The 19710-nt window shown below is 51.7% G+C and overlaps 6 protein-coding genes across 7 annotated transcripts; 4 read left to right on the top strand and 2 right to left on the bottom strand.

Annotated features, from left to right (window-relative positions):
• Nucleotides 1-670: 670 nt before the first annotated feature.
• Nucleotides 671-3139, top strand: CKM354_000999100 (uncharacterized protein; the record flags this gene model as incomplete). Its single annotated transcript, XM_044805437.1, has 1 exon — nt 671-3139. One exon carries the CDS (start codon nt 671-673, stop codon nt 3137-3139), a length of 2469 nt encoding a protein of 822 aa, XP_044661372.1.
• Nucleotides 3140-8097: 4958 nt separating this feature from the next.
• On the top strand, nt 8098-10101 carry CKM354_000999000 (uncharacterized protein; the record flags this gene model as incomplete). Its single annotated transcript, XM_044805436.1, has 1 exon — nt 8098-10101. The coding sequence occupies one exon, from the start codon at nt 8098-8100 to the stop codon at nt 10099-10101; it is 2004 nt and encodes a 667-aa protein (XP_044661371.1).
• Nucleotides 10102-10726: 625 nt separating this feature from the next.
• Nucleotides 10727-13386, top strand: CKM354_000998900 (uncharacterized protein; the record flags this gene model as incomplete). Its single annotated transcript, XM_044805435.1, has 16 exons — nt 10727-10823; nt 10916-10940; nt 11006-11177; nt 11257-11481; nt 11559-11571; nt 11635-11655; nt 11704-11787; nt 11845-11940; nt 11995-12147; nt 12201-12327; nt 12377-12496; nt 12553-12639; nt 12696-12772; nt 12824-12940; nt 13000-13068; nt 13133-13386. The coding sequence occupies 16 exons, from the start codon at nt 10727-10729 to the stop codon at nt 13384-13386; spliced, it is 1737 nt and encodes a 578-aa protein (XP_044661370.1).
• A 150-nt stretch (nt 13387-13536) lies between these two features.
• Nucleotides 13537-14628, bottom strand: CKM354_000998800 (uncharacterized protein; the record flags this gene model as incomplete). Its single annotated transcript, XM_044805434.1, has 2 exons — nt 13537-14444; nt 14526-14628. 2 exons carry the CDS (start codon nt 14626-14628, stop codon nt 13537-13539), a joined length of 1011 nt encoding a protein of 336 aa, XP_044661369.1.
• Nucleotides 14629-14884: 256 nt separating this feature from the next.
• CKM354_000998700 (uncharacterized protein) lies at nt 14885-15966 on the bottom strand (the record flags this gene model as incomplete). 2 transcript variants are annotated; one of them, XM_044805432.1, is made up of 3 exons in its annotated part: nt 14885-15090; nt 15134-15261; nt 15314-15966. In XM_044805432.1, the coding sequence occupies 3 exons, from the start codon at nt 15964-15966 to the stop codon at nt 14885-14887; spliced, it is 987 nt and encodes a 328-aa protein (XP_044661367.1). The 2 variants fall into 2 exon arrangements, with proteins under 2 accessions (XP_044661367.1, XP_044661368.1); XM_044805433.1 differs by having other exon boundaries at nt 14885-15084.
• A 2007-nt stretch (nt 15967-17973) lies between these two features.
• On the top strand, nt 17974-18793 carry CKM354_000998600 (uncharacterized protein; the record flags this gene model as incomplete). Its single annotated transcript, XM_044805431.1, has 4 exons — nt 17974-18167; nt 18236-18357; nt 18424-18529; nt 18610-18793. 4 exons carry the CDS (start codon nt 17974-17976, stop codon nt 18791-18793), a joined length of 606 nt encoding a protein of 201 aa, XP_044661366.1.
• Between the last annotated feature and the right edge of the window lie 917 nt (nt 18794-19710).

The following is a 19710-nucleotide window of genomic DNA, read 5'->3' as shown; positions in this document are numbered from 1 at the left end:
CATATGCATTCTCGGAGGTGATGAGGGATATTGCATGCAGACGCGATGATATCTGGTCGAGAAACACGCTCCTTCCCTCGTGAACATGCGGCGAAAGAGCTGGAAAGATGCCGATTGGCAGGTGCGTGTCACGTGTTTTAGCGTCATGTTGTTGGAAGGAGCCGAAGCTTGTGCGTTAGTCGATCCCCTCTCTCCGCGTCTTCCAGCGCTCGTGGATTGTTGACCGTCTGACGGCCGACCGACTTCTTCTCTTCTTCTTCTACACCTCCTCGATTTGAGGGTTGTCGACATTGTTCTTGTACATTCTTGCACATAACCACCTCTTCTTGCAGACCCCCGCATCTCCGAACACGAACACAACGCATTCGCCAGCGCAACAGAGACCCACCCGCCGCGGACTCAGGCACAGACGTTCCGTGCGCCATCCTGCACCACCTGCCGAAAGCTTGCAGTGAATTGTTTGGCTGAAGATCAGAGGGTCACGGACTCCAGGTACGACAGTGATCAAACAGCAGACACAACTCTGTTGTTGATGCTGCTGCACTGCACTTCCTCTCATCACACCACCCACTAACACCCGCCCGCTATCATGGCCGGGATCACGCGTGATCATGTGCTGATAACCGCCCTCCAGGATCACAGGTACTCCCACCTCACCACCCTGCAGGAGATGGAGGAGTCTCCGCCACCGCCTGTCCCGCCCAAAGATGCTGCCTTTCAGCTGAACAACACCACCATGATGGACCTCACCCGCCCTCCCACCGCCCCGGCCAGTGGCTCGAAACGCAGACGAGATGCGGCAGACGATGTCAATTACCACTACGGCTTCCGAAACGACCCTGCCGACGTCAGTGACAACGACCGCCCGACGCCGTCGAAACGCTCGCGTTCACAGGTGCGCGCCAATGACGGCTACGTATCCGATACCCCTTCACAGAAAGCCGCCCAGTTGCGCCGTAAAAAGGGAATCCGCAACCTCTCTAATCTCAATCTGCGCCATGCTGCTTCGACTTCGGTCCTGCCAAGGAGACAAGACTCTCCGCCGCGCGAGTCAAGGTTTCAAGAAGGCAGTTTGACAGACAAGCCCAGCCAGCAACCACCCTCCGTCTTCACGAAAATGCCGCGATCGGAAAGCGGCAACCTCTCCTACGTGGATGAGCTCATGGCCGACTACCACGATGGCATGCCCACGCCAGCAAGAGATGTCCAGGCGACGATCGAGCACGAGAAGCAGATCATGCCTGACCGGGTTGCTGAGATCAATTCGCGGGACGGAAAAGAGGAGGATGGTGGCATGTTCAAGTTTGGCAAGTCTTGGGGTTCGAGCTTCAAGCCTATTGCGCTCTGGAATCGCCTATGGAATGATACGAAAGAGGACTTGACGCGCAAGAACAAATTGGAGGCGGAGAGGAAGGCGAGATTGAAGGCTGAGGCGGAAGCGAAGTATGCGCAGATGAAGAGTGCTGGACAGTTTGTGCCGACTCAGGCCACGCCGCGGGATTCTGGCGTTGTTGTGGATCATCGCGAGTCGATCGATTCGTACAAGGGACACTCGCGAGAGCCATCTCGCGCTTCTCAGGATGAGCATGCCACAGATACTACCTCTCAAGCACGACAGTCTCGAGAGCAGAGCGAGCAGGCGACACAGACGCCACAAGTGCAACAGCCACCGCGAACGATACGCGGCAGGTTGTCTCGTATGCACCTGCGCAAGCCGTCGTTGGGTTCACTCACTGGTACTGTCAAGCGAGCCAAGTCGGACTGGAACCTGGCTGCCTCACAACGGGAGTCTTCGACTTCCGTGTCACCTACCAAACTCGAGTTCGATGGATCTGCTTCGATCTTGCGAAGTAGTGCATCGAAGTACGATCTAAAGAAGCAAGATCGCTTATCGAAGCGTGTCAGCAATCTGGAAGAGAAGCTGTACAAGGCCAGGATGGAGCTGGACAATGCTCTGGCCGAAGCCTCGCCGGCTCCCAAGCTCAGCAGCAAGTTTGAGCGCTTCACTCCTGTCAGTAGCGTGAAGAGCAGTTACAAGCGTTCCAGATTCGTTCCTGGAGCACTGCCGACATTGCCTAGTGAGCGGGTTCTGTTTCCGGAGTTGCGTGGACCAGAGACCTATGAGGAGACAGTGCCACGTGCAGAGGAGGCGACGAGGACTCGCCCGGAGATTGACCTCAACACAGCTTTCGACGATGTAGATGATGAGGCGACAGTGCGACAAGTGAAGGCTTCGCCGCGCCGTACCCACGCGAAGGACATTTTCAAGAAGCCGGATGTCCCCGAGAAGGCGATGAGTCGACAGAGCAATGAGGAAAATCGGGATCCTGCGCCGGCTGCAGCGAAGGATGATGAGTCCGATGCTGAAGGTGATCAAGAGGACAATGCGGCCGAAGTCGATGGACGAAAGTCTTCCGGCAATGGTACACTCATGGTGAAGTTCAAGACGAAGAAGACTAGCAAGTCGAAGAAGCGTAGATCGCTGGCCAACGACGACAAGGTCTTCCACCTGGACAAAGTGACCAGCGACGATGACGCAGAGTGGGATGAGGCTGCTCAGACCTCGACTAAGAAGAAGCGCAAGTCTGCTGGCAAGACCGAGAATAGTCCTGCAGGTAAGAACACGGCCAGCGCTACAAAAGCGAAATCACCACAGAACAAGACGACGAAGAAAACGACTACGATGACACGATCGAAGAAGAAAGCAGATACAGAAACGCAGACTGTAGAAGTCGAAGAAGAGAAGATGCAAATCACCGAGGACATCGAAGTCGTCCCTAGTGAGGACGAGCTGGCACGTCCTCCATCCTCCGGCGGCGATGATGCCATTCTGGAGCCTGTCTACGAAGAAGAGGAAGAAAGCACTTTGCCATTGCAAGATGAGCCACCGAATCCGACCGCAGTAGCGACGCCTTCTAAGTACGGGCGTCACTCGCTTCGCTCTCGTTCCAATAGCCCGTTGAAGCGCAATACCTGCGCCCTCCCTCGTGCTGGTTTTGCAGCGAGTTCTCCGGGCAAGAATGGAGTGGGTCAGCATGTTCGTTCTGTGAGTGACGGTTCGGTCAAGTTGGCTGCGAATGCTGCTGGGAAGAGGGGCAGTAAGGATGAGGATTTCGAGTGGCCGGATGATGTTTTTTGATCGAGGCAAGAGACACGACATTGGCCATATTGATGAATTCGTGGCTCACTAGGAGGCCTCTGGCGTTCACAGACGCATTGGAAAGCCTCTCTGATCAATGTGTACTTGACTGTACATTTGCACATATCACCGATGCGTGGAGCGAGGCAGAGCCTTGCGTGCGATGAAAGATGGAATGAAGAACGAGAAGGAGCATCAGAACGAGAACGAAGGCGAAGGCTAGGATCGCACAGGAGGTATGGAACGGTTGAAATTGATCGAGCGCATCATCGCACTGAGACACTTGGACCTTTTTTGCTACGAAAGATTGATCACGAAAGTAAGCGAGCATAGCACTGCATATCATAGCGTTTTTCTGATTGATTGGAATATCGCACTATTGAGCGAGCATGAGACAAGAGAGCATTGGGCATTGGCGTTTTGTTTATTTTGCTTGCTTTGGGATGAAAGGATGGGACGCACTGGGAATGATCAAGAGAGAGAAAAGAGAGGGGGAATGGAGATGGGGAGGTAGTAGTGGTAGTGGATAATGTGTATGATGAATGATGGACATTAAACATTAGGGCCTCTCCTCGGCTGCCTCGTAGGTTGAGGTTCTCTTCGTGCTTTTTGACGCGATCGCAGCGACTTTCTTGGTTTCTGGTGTTTTTTTTTTGGCTGGTCGTTCGCTTTCGAATTGCGAGGAGTCCTGGCAATACCACTTTACTTGACAAAGGAAGACGAGGATTCAGAGGTTGGACATGAGTTCAGCGAAGCACTGAGACGACTTCGAACGGGACTTGGAATTGGCGTTGATGGGTCGCTCATCAGATGTATCAACTGGTCTTGTTACTACCGCGACACCCGGAATGCCATACTGTTGCACGGCTGAACCATGGGCTTCATGGATCGATCGACTCACAAAACTCCCTTCGCCTCAGACGTGAGGTGTTCAAATGGGTTCGCGTCCGCGCTATTCATCGCTTCCTGCCGAGCCATCTGGAAGCCGGTGAGCCAAGAGCTCGTGTGGCGGGGTTTTCTGCCAGTATCTGTTGTATCTACTGATTTGTATTGACAGCTGCAACGTCGCAGAAGCTGTGTGAGTATGTATTCTCAACGGCCAGTGTGCTTCTGGGAATTACTGTAAGTTTGTGCTTCTTTGGCTGAGGTGGCTCTTTCACACAGCCGTGCAGCAGGAATGGACCTCTCTCATCAAGCCACTCGGCTGAAAGTATGTGCCGTATCTGACTCCCCAGTCGTCAATGTCGGACCTAGGTTGGTCTGTTCTACCCCCCCCCCCCCCCCCCCCCCACATGCAGTCTCACTCAAGGCAGCCTCCTTCCATCAGTCTTGGAGGAAGCTGTTCCTGGTATGCAGTCAAGTTGCGCACCGCGGCAGCTTCCGACACATCAACTTGCACCTACCTCTAGTTCTTGTAGATAGGTGCCTTGGTGGCTTTCTCTGCACGTTGCAGGTGCCTGAGGGTCATTTACTCTCTGACACCAACACCACGACCCAAGCGTCAGGCATGTACGCCGGTACAAGAATCACTGGGGACAGAATTTGCTGCACCACAGCAAGTCGTGAAGGACCAGACCCCACGATCCGGCCGGGCACGCCAAATCAAAGGCCACTGGTGGCAGAACACGCCGCCAAATGACAATCGCCGGCTGGAAAGAAGACGGGCTCACAGGGGCCGCATGCCGCGCTGTACAACACTGCCACGGACATTACACTGCTGAGTCGTGGACGTGGACACGTGCGGGAACGCCACATGCTTTTCCAATTGGCTGACGGAACCATTGCAGCCTTGAGGCATCGGCAGGCGCAGTAATGAGAGCACAGCACCTCTATGTGCTTCGCCACAGCCTTTGAGCAGATCTGAGCCCGAGATCTACCAAAGGCGCCCTCGAGGATGCGCTCAACAGAAGGCGTCATGCTTGGAGTCAGGTCCAACACCGTTTTCATGGTCGGATGAGACAAGGCTGAAGGCTGAAGTTGCAGATCAGAGTTTGCGCCAGTTCGAGGGCAACTGGTGCGGTGTTATGGCAAGGCTGTGCGTCTGCTGTATATTGTCATTACGACCTCCGACTCCCTTGGGCCATTGTCGCGCGCATCCCCGACTATACACGTTCTCCCACGACAATGGCCCCCGCACAACCACCACTTTGTCAGAACCAATCACAGCGTGAAGAAGGCGAACGCCGCATGATTGCCAGTGGCTGGTGCAATCATCGCGTCAAATAACTTGCGAACAGCGTCGGACGGGAGACTTTCACTTACTTGAGCAACTTGAAGTATCTGCGAGATCAGAAGCACGATGTATGCCGGTCTATGCCTTCCTGTGTTGCTTACACTGTGGACGCCTCCACATATCGAACATTGCATACTACGTCAGATTGCAGTTGTACTTTCATCGAAGTGCCTTACTATGATCTCGATAGTATCGCGAAGACTGGAGGCGTTCCGCTTATCGAGATCGAAAAGAGCGATCAGACTCCCGGTTACAGGGTACGCGTGCGGAGACGGAGGCTCACTTCTAAGTATGTGGCCATAAGCCATATCTGGGCAGATGGCTTGGGCAATCAGGCGCAATGCGCCCTACCTTCTTGCCGAATTGAACAACTGTACAAGGCCATCGAAAAGCTCTTCTCTCTGCTCGGTATTGGGCGGAAAGGGAAGTCCGGGCCGGTATTACTCTGGATGGATACCTTATGCATCCCTCCGACAGATCCCGTTGTCAGAATAACGCAAATCGACAAGATGGCTTCCATCTACAAGGGTGCCTGCACATGTCTTATTATGGACGCTGAGCTGATGTCCCTATATCCCATGTGCGATGGCACATCTCGACTGACTCTAGAGATGTGGGCTCGCTTGTATTGCAGCGCGTGGAATAGGTGATTTCTTCAGGATAGGTACTTCACTTGAACTCTTCGGGCTAATTAGTAACGCAGCCGTAGCTGGACTCTTCAAGAGGGAGCGCTCTCTACTCATCGGACAATGCTATTCGCTGCCAACACTCTCGCTGTGCTAGGGGATGATGAGCTCCACCTTGTTGGTGGAAAGGGAACTCGGCCATCAGAAAATGATAATTTCTTACTCAAGGACCCCCAGCTTACCGGATATCATATATGACTTGACTTTGCCTTGGGAGTACCACAGGCTGGAAATGGGTTTTGCACTCATCTGGAACCAACTGGCAGGCAGGAAAACTTCTCAGTCAGCAGACGTTCCACTCATCATCGCAAATTTACTTGACCTCAACGTTGGCGCTTTGCTGCTGTACGACTTACCTGAAAAGCAATATCAGGCAATCCTTCTGAGCATCGAAAGGATTCCCGAGTCCATCTTCTCGGATTCTGGTCCACGGTATCATAAGACCAAGACTGGGAAAGCTGCTAATAGATGGATTCCTACTGCTATTAGCAACGAAGTATTCCAGCACCTTTACGTCGAAAACTCCCGTAACGGTCTCTGGAAACCGCGATTCCCAGACTATGACTATGTCGAACCGGAAAATTGGTACCTCTTGCAAACCTCTACTCTTCCACTTCCGAAATATCTGCGACTCTCTGGTGATGCTTCCACGTATTGCTTCGAGCCTCAGGACTTGTATCTGGACGAGGCAGACGTTCGAGGCAAGATACAAACGTGTATCATTCTGGATCCCTTAATTGGACCGGACGTAAGTTTATCGCTACCATCTACGTCCATTAGGCGCGCCTCGTGCTTCAGCATTGTGCGCGTATCAAAAGGTGTAGTCGAGCTATCTTTTCGAGGGCCCCTGCGGCTCGTGCCGGTGCTGGGAGATGTCGAAGATGCGATGCTGGCCGATTTTTGTCGCGATGACATGAGGTACAAGATCTTATGGGGTGAGCTCACGTTTCCGTCCCCTTCGTCTTCTTTGACGAAGTGCATGTCGATTGTCATCATGTTGATTGTCTTTCATTTAGATCTCCTTCCCGGTGTCAAGCGCCTCAGTATCCGTAATCGTCGCTCGGTCCAACCCACTTATGTTTACACCGCAATTGTTATGATTCTTTCTCTGGCATGTGGTATGACCGTTTTGGCAACGACCAGAAACTCGATGGATGGCATTCCAGACGCTTGGTTCTGGAGTTTTGGATCCCTTTTTACACTTGCTTGTAGTGTGACGCTAACAATTGTATTTTGGGTTGTTACATGCGACGTTGTAAAGAATACATGTTTGGCAGGGCATACGCGCTTATGAGAGGATCAAGCGCAGATACGAGCCCGCCAGCGCTAGTAGTGGCGGAGCAGTTTAGGTGTTTTGCGCAACAAAATCGCGATCGAGATACATACCTTGCGACTGCTCCTGCACGACATGTTCCCGCCGCGTCAAAGCTGCACAGACAACAGAATGGGCATGATCAGAGGAACAGCGATCACGAAATTCATGCGCAAACAATTTGAAGCTCGGGAAAGCACCTCAACCATTGTAACACGAGATCAATTTCAGACTGCCAGCTTATAACTCGGGACAAACGACAAAAAGGTTGTTGCTGTGGCAAAAGTTGCTGTTAGGACCTAGCGATGGAATTGATTTACCCGTCTTCACCGTGAGGCTGAGATGGCAGGAACAATGCAAGTTTGTGCATTGCTCTTCTGCTTTCGACGACTGTGCAGTTGACCTTCAGCAGGGAGTATATGGTGCAGGTCCGTGCTCATCGTGCACGCAGACATCGTGGACGTGAGGTGGAAGGCACAGCCGCACGTGCCGCCACATACTCAAGAAGCTTCCATAGCGCCCGCTCTCGGAAGGATTGTGGCCGCCCAGTCTCCTCCTTCCCATTTGACATCGTCGTGGTCTTCCATCTCGACGTTGTGCACAAGTTCTGTCTACCCCGATGTCTCGCACCATTGACGTCTAACCTCGGTCCAAGCCACGAGCACTGGAGAGGTCACCTGAAGGTCACCTTTCGCAGGCTTTTTGGCCGATCGACTCTGCATCGATCATGTACGATAGAATCGATTCAAGCAAGAGACAGATTCGCCTCGTCGAGCTGTTTCCCAGCCTATCTGCCAAAAGCAAGATTGAGTTTCGACTTTGTACTGCTTGCCTTTTGCCTGCTACTGTCGCTGAAATTGAAGAAGTCCAGGCAAATGGTGAAGTGCGCGCCTTTGGCCCCATCAAACCTGTCTTGGTGGCTCGCATAGCAGGTCCCGATGGCTCGTATGAGTCTGGTCAAGTCTTACCATATGAGGCACTGTCGTACACGTGGGGTACCTCTCAAAAGGGTCGCACAGTGTGCTACAGGAGTGGCCGAAATGGTCGAACTACGGTTCCTGTCACCGACAATCTGTTCAAGGCGCTACGAGGGCTTCGACCAAGGCGCGGGAAACCTAGGATCATCTGGATCGATGCTTTGTGTATCAATCAAGCAGATCTACAGGAGAGGAGTGCACAAGTTCGATTCATGCCCGATGTTTATCGCTGGGCTGAGGTTGTCAATGTTTGGCTAGGTGATCCAATGTCTATCAACACATTCATCAAGGCGCTTCATGTAGCTGCATGGGGACTTCGAGATGCATCCCATACACCTCATAAATTCCCAGAACAGCAGAGAGACAGATTGGGACTTGGACGCCTTCGCCAATGGACGCTTCGTCACCTGTTTGTAAGTGCGCTGGAATCGACACAACCAGCTTGGACGGGGCGGGCTTGGTGCGTACAAGAATATGTCGTTGCGTCCCGAACACGATTGACGTTCGGACGCGCCTCCTTAAATCGCCCTGTCTGGTCTCTGGCATCGTATAGTGCAGATGGAATACCTGTCTCCTGGAAGCACTGTGAGGAAGTCATAGCTCTAGAGCTTCACTTGGACTTCTTAGCAGGACTGGTGGATCAGCAGCGTTGGTCTTCAGGCTGCTCCCTTGACGACGAGACAGTGATTTCGATCATTGACAAGACAGACTGTTCGGATCCAAGAGATAAGTTATATGCAGTACTTGGGCTGCTGAGAAAAGATCAGCTCGATTCGATCAGTGTCGATTACGCATCACCAGTTTGGAAGGTGTTTGCGCGGGCGACGTACTCCACCGTTAGGTCCAGCGGCACACTGTCCGTCTTGCAATTGTGCAAACAGCCATGGGCGGGGCCAGATTCAGCAATACCTTCGCTACCATCGTGGGCGGCCAACTTGACGAGACAGCCGACAGATTCTCGTACTCAGAAGAAGCTGAATACACCGGGAGCTTTGGATCTGCAAGTCGAGGACCTACTGCATTTGAACTTCGCGTTCAGCCCAGCAGTCACCCTTTCGGACTCGTCTGACGAACAATGGTGTTCTATTAGCCAGGATTTTCAGCATCTCCGTCTTCGATGCAGCCGCCTTGCAGTACTAAGCCATCTGGTGCCCTTTGAAGTAGACACTTACATGGGAGCAACATCGATCTACGGACTGGACATAACACCTTGGCAAAGCCTTCGTGATTCCATCAGCACGGATGACCAGGAGTCAATGCAAACACACACAGACACAAATATCAAGGCTGTTATCGAATTACCGCCCATAGCCTCTCTCCAGGAGGCCATTTCCCAACTCCAACACCGCACCCTAGACGGTTTTGCAGGACGTGGACCCGATAATACCGTCCATCCTAGCTTCGCTGCAACATGGACCGATGGGAATCCTTCGCGATACTATTTCGGTTATCTCAATTACGCAGTCAGAAGTTCAGGTGGAGCTCTCGCTTTCGTCACAGACAACAATTATTTGGGCTGGGCTCCGAAAGGCGCACAGCCAGGAGACTGCCTCGCTATGGTGCCGAATTGTACTCTGCAAATTGTGATTCGGCGTGATTATTCTGGAGAATATTGGCGCTTCGTCGGATTTGCGTATTTGCATCATTTGACGATTGGGGTTTCTGAAGAGCAAGAGGATTTGTCTCGTATCGCATACCTTAGGAGACATTGGCAGACGACTGCGGAGGAAGGAGAGGATGTCTGGCTACGCTGATGATAGCAATGCCTGGCATTTCGATTACTTTTGCTCGACCAATACGACGGGTCCATATCGAAGCTCCGAGGGCCTCACGAAGTGGCTCCCAAACGGCAAGTATATGCTTCTCTTTTGCGCCTGGAATAGAAGTCCCCAAGTATCGGTCCTGAACCTGGAAGCACCTCAGTCTTGGCAGAGAGATAGGCTGGGGTTTAGTGAACTGCCCTATCAGTTCTATCAACTACCCCAGTCGATACAACAACACCCCGCTTTTCGCCTCCAACAGCCGCCGCGCAATGGTATGGCATGATCGCCCGTCGCTCTGGATGTAAGCAGGCCGACGGTGTTTCAGAATGTGATAGCGACTTTCGTTGGTCAATCAGAGCTCCAGATCCGCGTCTCCGGGATGACAAGGATGTCGAAGATACATGATAAGATACAAGAAGCATTCGCAGCGAAAGATACAGCATGTGCTCGCGTGTTTTATCGCTGCCCTAAGTGCTTGACTGCCACGTTCCGAGCAGCACGTGTGATGCCATGTGGGCATATGAACCTTCCTGTGTCCGATTAAACTCAGCGCGGGACTCACATCTCTTTTGACGACGGGACTTTCTGGCGCCTCATTTCCATCGCCAGATACATCATGACGCAGTCACCGGCATTGAGACAGAGATTCAAGAGATTGCAGGTCCCTCAGCCTGAGACTGGAACTTATGCGATTGACCATTATACTTCTCCTGGTACGTGCGGGTGTCTTTCGTCTCTAGCATCTTCGCTGGACACATATTGAATTTCCTTCGATGCGATGTTTGCTGACAAGCCAACCACGCAGATCTCGTACCGTTGACTGGGGACCGGTAAGCTCTGTCAACTTCCACAAAGATCGCAGACAAGAAAATTGTGCTTACTGAAAGAAATGCAGTCGACGATGGGGAACTTGGGATTACGTCGCATACTGGTCCACGGGTAGTTTCGCCATCTACAATTACTCGACAGGCTCCGCTCTCATTGCATTCGGATTGAGTGGGAAACAAGCACTCGGTGCAGGGATCTTCTCGCCGATCGTTTTGGCGGCTTTAGCTGTTTTGTGTGGCGTAAGTGCTCACCTCTACTCATGTATGGCCAGACAAGAATCCTCCAGAAGAATGGCTGATATGTTGTCGTAATGCTCAGTGGATGGGCGGCAGTCACCACATCACTTACAACGTCGCTGCACGGTCCGCTTGGGGCTTGCGAGGCACGTATCTGCCGATCCTGATTCGAGTCCTGCCGGGCATTGTATGGAATGGAATTGAGGGGTGGTGGGGAGCGCAGGCTGTTTCGACATGTATCGGCACGATGTCGATCTCTTGGGCTGAGTGGAGACACCCGCTTGCTGGAGGGACAATGGAGCTGAAGGTACTTTATCCCCTCGTCATCATTATGGAATAAGAAGAGGACGGCACTGGAAGGCTAATACTGAGTGCGTGGCGCAGGATCTGATTGGATGTGAGTTTCCCAGAAGAGGCTATGTTGTGGTTAAGGGGACAAGCTGACTCATGAAACCTGTAGTCATCATTTACAACGTTCTCTGTAAGTGAGTCTAGTCGACCTCTACTGCAGGTGCTGACTAATGGCTAGATGCTTTCGTCCTATGGATACCGCCGGAGAAGCTCGATCGCCCGTTCTTGGTCTCGTTTGCATGTTTCACATGTACTGTCTTTGGTATACCAAACTTCCAACGACGAAACTCTATGCACCATTACTGACAATGAAAATCAGGTATAATGATCTGGGCAGTGAAGCACGCAGACGGCACTGCAGGACCATATTTCGCCCATGACTACAAGTCAGACTCAGTCTTGGCAGATTCAACAGGTAACACGATGCAGCGCCTCAGCTTTCGAAAAGGTAATCTGACGATGGGAATAGCATGGGCAGTCGTCTATGGTGCCACAGCCGTACTGGGAAACATGGGAACTGTTACTCTCGGTAACGCAAACTGGTGTCGTTTGGCCAGAATCAGCAATACGAAGTCTATGACAGTCCAAGTTATCGCATTGATGATCTGCGTCTACTCCGTCTGTGCGTCAAAACCTTACGGTTCTGTTGACGGTCACTCTGCTGACGATATGCAGTTGCAATCGGCATCATCGCCACGTCGGCTGCGAGTCAAGCTCTAGGAGATACTTACTGGCAACCGTACTTGCTACTGAGGGAGATCCAGCGATACCACAACAACTCCTCGTCGTCGAGAGCGGGCGTGTACGTGAACCAGAGACGGCACTCAGTAGACGATGCTAACGAAGCACAGATTCTTTGCATCTGCCGGCTGCGCCTGGGCACAGATCTGCGTCAATGTGATCCTTAACTCCACAGCAGTTGCTATGGACCTGCAAGCGTGGGCCCCAAAATGGCTCAACATCCGTAGAGGGTGCGTGTGCTGAACAGAAGCAATTGTGTAAATCATGGCTGACGGATCGAGTACAGAGCGTACATAATCGCAGCTATTGGCATTGCGGTGAATCCATGGCAGCTTACCGTCAACGCGCAGACATTCATTGCTGTCTTGAACGGGTCAGTTATTCACGTTACGTTTGTCGTTTATGAGATACATGCTGATCTTGCGCAAGGTTCGGAAACTTCTACGGACCCTGCTCTGGTATCTTAGTCACGGATTTCTGGATCGTGCGGAGGAGACTCATCAAAAGTAAGCCAAGTAGCGAACTCGCTTTTATGCTTTACGCTGACCTGGCTCAAGTGGATGATTTGTATCGTGGCAACAGTGATTCCATCTACTGGTATTACAAGGGCTTCAACTGGAGGGCGTATGCTGCTTTCTTGATTGGAGTCATACCTGCCATGCCGGGCTATGTCAGTGAGTACAGACAGACAGACACTAGCACCTATTTGGCAACATGCTGATGTTTGAGTTAGCCAGCGTCAGCGACTTGGACCGCGCTCCGAATTCGGCTATGAAACTCAGCCGCCTGGGATTCCTGACAGGTAGGTGCAGCAGAGATTGCATTTCTTTGCTACTGCCGGTTGACGAATTGATCGTTTACGATAGGCTTCTTCATATCTTCGCTAGCGTTTTGGTTCCTGAGCACGATATTCTCTCCTCGTGGCATCGGCCAGGGTACCAAGACTCACAACGAGGACGAGCTCATACTACCGACTGCTTATCGACAAGACTGTCCTACACAAGGGAGGTACTCTGTGCCGATCGATGGAGTGCCAATTCGACGCGAAAGTGAGAGTGTCAAGTCGAACGGTAACGAAGGGAAGACTAAAGAGTTGAAGGGATGGGTGAAAGAGATTTGAAAGGTGTAGTCTCGGTTTAGGTACAGCGTGCTTTGCTTTCTTGCGGCTGATCTATCTTGTGTCGTTTTCACATCAACGCAGCTAGGAGGATCCCACTATGAACCAGGAGCGAGCCTCTGCGCAGAGAATGCGTACCAGTCTCCGGTGCAATCACGCCCGATCAAGTATCTCTTGCAGCTGCAAATCTACAGGGCCCTGCTCCGTCGGTCCATTTTCTTGAAGCTTCCGCATCAGTCTTACCGCTTGCGTCATCGCTTCGTCCAACTTTCGTCTATCTTTCTCATCCTCAATACGCCGTTGATGGGCTTTCGCCTTCCGTTCATCAATTCGCCTGCCTTCTTTGATCACTCTCCTGCTATGCGCTCTATCGAATTTGACCGGCGGGCGATCACCAGGATCGTACGATACTTTTCCAAGTCGAGGAATGCCACGAGCTTTCAACGCCATCTCGACAACTTCAGCGATGTATACGAGTTCGAGCGTGGGTAATTTTTTGACGCTTTTGACAATTTCTTCCACGCCAGCAGAATCTTCCGTTTCGTCTACGTTCGTCATTTCTGCTGCGTTGACTGGTGGTTCAGCCGCAGCAGTAAGCTCTGACCTGTCTCTCAAATATACTGGTGGTCCCGGAAAGTCCGTAGTGCTGGAACGTGGGTTAAAATAGAAGCCCTGAGATGCTGAGGTGGCGTCATATGATCTCAAGGCGTGGTTTGAATTGTGACCTCCAGTCGCATCCAGAGACTCCGACCTGCTATCCGAGTATACTGATGGTTTCCGGGGTGCTGGAGGGCAGCGGAGTCGACCGGCACCGGGGACCTCAAGTGCTGGAGCGGTGGCATACGACCCCAAGAAAAGATCAGAATTGACATTACCTGCGTTATTGACAGACACGGACCGGCTATCGAGGGGTACTGGTAGTTCTGAGGCCCCTGGAGGGCGGAAGAGCGGATTGACGTTGGAGCTCTCGGGTACTGGAGCGGTGGCATTTGATCTCGAGGAAAGGTCCGGAATGACACCATTCGTGGGGACAGCCGTGCGGATTGGAAGTTCAAGTTGGCCTGTAATAGCGATGCTTTCAGCTTCATCCTGGGCTTCTGACCCAATCCATAGCTCCGTCACTCATCAGGGTCCGTACTCACCGTGAGGACGAACCAGGCTACTCTGCGGATACTCGACGACATTTGTAGAGGCATTTCCGCGCTTTCGAAAGCGAGAGGGACGCTCGTGCTGTGGTTGCGTCATTTTGCCTTCCAGTGACAGACCAACTTTGATGAGAGTCTTCGTTGGATGGAGTAGAAGTGACAAAATCACAGTTTTATCGTCCGTGATCGAAGCAGCAAACTTATACTCCTTTGTCCTTGCAGCCAGAAGCTTGCTGCTGCATGTCTCTTCCAACACTTCAACAATGCTTTGTCGCTGGAAAAGTTGGAATAGCCAGTCTTTGCGAGGCATTTCGAAGAAATATCAAGAGACTCCATCTTGCGCTTCAGTTGCGACTCTATGCTTCGATAACAGAGGTCGACGCTACATTGAGTGAAGATGGAGCTTTCTGCTCCGACTCCTGCTTCGATGCAGCATTTCTACCCACTAAACCTTTCTGATACGCTGTCATATAATTCTCGTCGTTCCAGTCGTCCACTTCGAGATCAAAGTACCCACGTTGTTGGAATGATTTGGGAACGATCCCCAGCGCTCGTCCTAGTTCTGTTAGCACAATTCGCGTTACCGACAAAAGAAAAGCATCTACCATTTATGCGCTTGTCTGAAGCCAGATGAGTTGCAGCTTTTCCGGCATCCTTGATATCACAGAACTCTGCACCCGTGGCTCTAACTGCATCCCAGAATTGTTGTGGGGCGAGGCTCGTCTGTATGAACCTGCATAATGTTAGGCCGCGAGGTCTATTAAATAATAGTTTTCTTTGCATACCACGGCGCGATTAGGTTGATTCTGATGTTTTGTGCCGGTCCAGTCCGACGAATGCTTTTCATGATTGCACGAACGCCATGCTTAGAAGCATTGTACTGAGGCGCGTCCGCATGGTCAAGGTATCCAGAAAGGCTGGCGGTCATGATGATGCATCGGTCCCTGTCGTCACCCTCAGGCTGCTTCGGAAAGTAATACATAGCCAGCTTGACGGTATAAAATACACCAATGATGTTGACTTTGAGAGTAGTGAGTTCGGGCTCAACCGGATCGCCGTTGGAGTCTTCGGTGTGTATGAGAGAGTCATCGACCGTACCAATGCCAGCGTTGGCAATGACGACGTCGATAGTCTTGCTTGGTGACTTTTCGAGAGCAGCCTTGAAAAGCTTGACTTGGTCTTGCCATACCAGTACGTTTACAGGCACGAATGCCACGTTCTCTGAACCAAGTTCGTTCACTAGTTTCTCAGCTCGATCCTCAACGATATCGCTGAAAGTCACAAAGGCGCCAGCTGCCACAAAGTGGCGCATGTATTGCTCGCCGATGCCAGAACCTCCGCCTGTAAGCACGACACTCTTGCCCTTGAGTGATGAAAGATCTGGTGTTGTGCCTCCAGGAATAGCTTCATTTCGTGTAAACTCAGTGTTGGGAGCCATGTTTGGTTTGTGATGTTGGGTAGAGCACCGAAGCTAGTTCCTGACCATTTATATTGCCCCAGACACTACCTCCATGCGAGTCAACGAGCTTAGTCAAGACCGGATTCGCCGGAATCCGTCTGAGATGTGGACATGCACAGGCTCACATAAATGATGTCTGCTGCACGATCCATCTGAGCCCGCCTATGACTGCCAGCTGAGGGTGCCGCGGCATGCGCGCCGTTGGGCTGAAGCTAGCTTAAGCTCGGCAGTGTTACAGAGGGAATAAATTGTGACATCTTTCTTGCGATTCGAGCATGCTTATGCGCCAATCTTTGAGTCAGATGTACTGAGTCGACCGAGAAGACCTTCGCTGTCAGTTCCGGTCGTAGCAAGAATGATGGAAGGGGCGAATACTTGGATCTCATCAGGATTTGATGAGGGGAAGAACTTTTGCCAAGACATGGAGTTGCTCCATCAGCCGACCTCATCGAATCCTGCCATGCACCTCATGCCATCCACGACTGGAGTCATTGGGCACAGCATGCGAATGCTCTACGGCTGGGACACCTTCGCAGATGCATTAACTTTGACGATGCTCCGAGCAGTGCAAGCGAGCGATCAGGGTCGGCAGATCATATCTTGGAAGCTCCTTTCGAGCCTGGGATTGGTGACGAAGACTCGATTCTATCTACTCCGGATGTATTGTCACCCGATCGGGTGAATTAAGGGCCACACGGTCCCTTCGTTGCTACTTCCATTGAATGTTGCACCGTGTGGACCCCAGGGACGAGGCACGGCCCCAACGCAGAGCTGACTTCTCCATGAATCACATACATGCGAATGAGGCGCCAGCCTGCCCAAAGAACTCAGATATATATGTGTATCACGTTTCCAACCAATATCACAGCCAACCGCTCGAGATACCTTCAATTAGTGGATCGCTGAGCAAGCCCGGCAAGACTGGCATCAGACTGGAATGGCGGCTGGCCCTGGGCCACAAGGTACAATCGCTACACAAAAACACCCTAGGGTACTGAAGAACCGGCTAACATCAATCACACACCTCTAGAATGCGACAGAAAGGTGTTCAAGCTCGAGGGAGCGCCTGTTGGTAGCTTTCAAGAACGTGAGGCTAGATGCGTAGTCAGAGGCATTGAACAATGAAAGGATCCCGACTGCATAGACAGATCACAACAACGGTGATGCCGCCGAGCTACGACGCCTGCTTTCCTATCACTGTCATCCTGGCTAGGATATTAAATGCGCCGCATGTCAAGTCTACGTTCCCGTACGTGTCCATCCAAAAGACACCGGTGCAAGGAAGCGGTGCGCTTCGCCGCACTTCTTGCTACATCAAGACACTGGCTATGCTTCGGGCTATCGCGTAGACGGGAGGCGCACAGCCGCGCTTTGACGCATTAGTGAGTTACTGGTCCTTGAGCTGTCATCGCGAGCGCTCGCTTGGGCGGGACCGCATCTCATATCGCACGAAGTTTAGTGTGGAGTACCTGTCGGACACTGGCAGACTGCAGCAGGACTGCCAACTTCTATGATGCCCGTTCGTTCCGTTACTACATGATGCTTGCATGTCGGAACGGGAATACATAGCACGTAGTTGTTCCGATTGTAGCTGCACTTCGACCCTCAGACTTCCGGTTTCACTCCACATGGCATAGGAAGTGTTGACCACAATGCGGTCTAAGAGTGCTTCTGGCTGGCTCATAGGTTGCACTGACCGCGGTTTTGCAGTTGCCTGTTATGGAAGAGCAGCACGGGGAAGCTCTTGCGCATCCGACGCTCTTCATGATGTGTTCTGCCGCCGCTACAGTGCAGTGCATGCTCACCGACCGACCTTGCAGATGTATCTCAATCATTCAAGAAGCTTGTACAGACGCGGGCATATCTCCCCGGCCGATCCTTCTGCAATTACATCACAAGGCGGTCTGCTCCCCCCTACACGCTGTAGAGCCAAAGGATCGAGCTTCTGGTTGTGAAAATCCTCCACGACGACCTGATATTTAAGCTATGCTGGTCTTTCAGGCGCTGCCTTCAGTAGGATCGCAATCAAAAGACAGCTTACAACCATCTTTGCACCACAATATCATCGTGTCAAGCTATATCGGACCCAACATATACCTTTTCGAGTCTGTGCTCCAGCAGGGTCTCTACATGACCCTCCAAAATGGTGAAAAAGCAGATGGAACAAAAGTAGAGACGAAGTAAGCACACGTCAAACTTATCATGCGCCATAAGTGTGATTGCTGCGGCGAGAGTCTAACAATGATAGGTCCACCAAGATAGACGATAAAAACTCTCACTGGGCTATCGTCTATGCTGGCATGGGTGACTCAGGAAAGGAGGAATTCAACGTCCTCAACCGAGCCACTGGCACGTATCTGGGTTCTACTTGTAGGTTTACATCGTGCCCAAGCGCGAATCTATGGCCATGATTCCGAGGGCTGATCTGAATGATAGGGGACGCCAAAGACCAAGATGATGTCACTTGTGGTCTGGCCAGCTCTTGGAACAATGTTCGTCGTTGGAGCATTGTCCCATTACGGAACAAGACTGGACTGTATTTGTAAGTGCAGATTTTGGAACTTTGATTTCACAAGCACTGCTTGGACGTGGGCCGTTGCGTTTAACGCTGACAACATCCAGACTTGTGCCTATCAGAAACACGAAGGCTTGCCTCGGGATCAGGGGTGGAACCAAAAGTGGTAGCCATGAGGACAAACAGGTGGTCACGTTCAACGTCAAGAGCAAGGACAAGGATTTGATGTGGTACTTGCATCTTGCTCCCGATGCTGTCCCCAATTGCGTAGACGTCGGGGTTCAGTTCTGATGATACAAAAATCTTCATAGCGTCAAACTCTCGGAAATTTGACATCAGGAAAAGTAAGCACTCAAGGGCATATCATGTTGATGAACATGAGGAACGAATCAAGCACGAAAACAATTCCATCAGCACTCGACTTCTCTGCGTGTTATATCGATGCCCTGACAGGTCCGTACCAAGTACAATAACTAACTATCTCGGCTCGGGAAGGCTGGCTTAGCACTTGAATTCTGCACGCCGGCGCCACTCTGAGTGTGCCAGCAATCGCGCTTGTCTCAAGAACATCGAGTAATGAAACCACGGCACCTTCGACTGGCGTTTTGCATCTTGAGATATAATGCGGATCGGGGACTCTGATCAAGATGAAGAGTCAAGTCCCTGATAACCGCTTAGATTCCTCAGGCAAGAAATGTCTACAAGTTCAGTAGGCCCCTAACAGACCGAAATTGGTAATGCTCGGTCACATCAACCACAACAATTGCAGCATTTCTGCTCATACTTAAACAATAAACACTTGTTTCGTTTAAGCTAGATCGTATTTTTGCCAAAGAGATGCAAGGCTTCTCGCTTCCTCTGTGGCCAGACACAGTCTCTACGCAGACATGCCATGCAGCCAGATTCGTACCAGGGCTTTCAAGGAATGCAATCCACTCTGCTACCACCTGTTTCTATGGAGCTTGTATTACTTTGCAGCTATGATATCGCGATCCTCCAACGTACTCATGGTTGCATGGCTTTCGCATCGAAGTCGGACTCGTCTCTCTGGTACTCTCATGCCCCATCAGGATACGTGCAGGTCCCGCGACAAGTAACGCAGCCAACTTGTTGAGCATCATGTATAGCACAGTGAAAGTCCTGGTGATGAGAGGCTGAAGTCAAGCCGTAGTGCATCGGGAGATCAGGCCTTGCCATCCGCGCGACCG

Source organism: Cercospora kikuchii (genome assembly GCF_019650295.1).
Source record: "Cercospora kikuchii DNA, contig_00006, whole genome shotgun sequence".
NCBI classification, from domain to species: Eukaryota; Fungi; Ascomycota; class Dothideomycetes; order Mycosphaerellales; family Mycosphaerellaceae; genus Cercospora; species Cercospora kikuchii.
The sequence above is the reverse complement of the archived record's forward strand: the minus strand, read 5'-3'. Positions and strand labels throughout refer to the sequence as shown.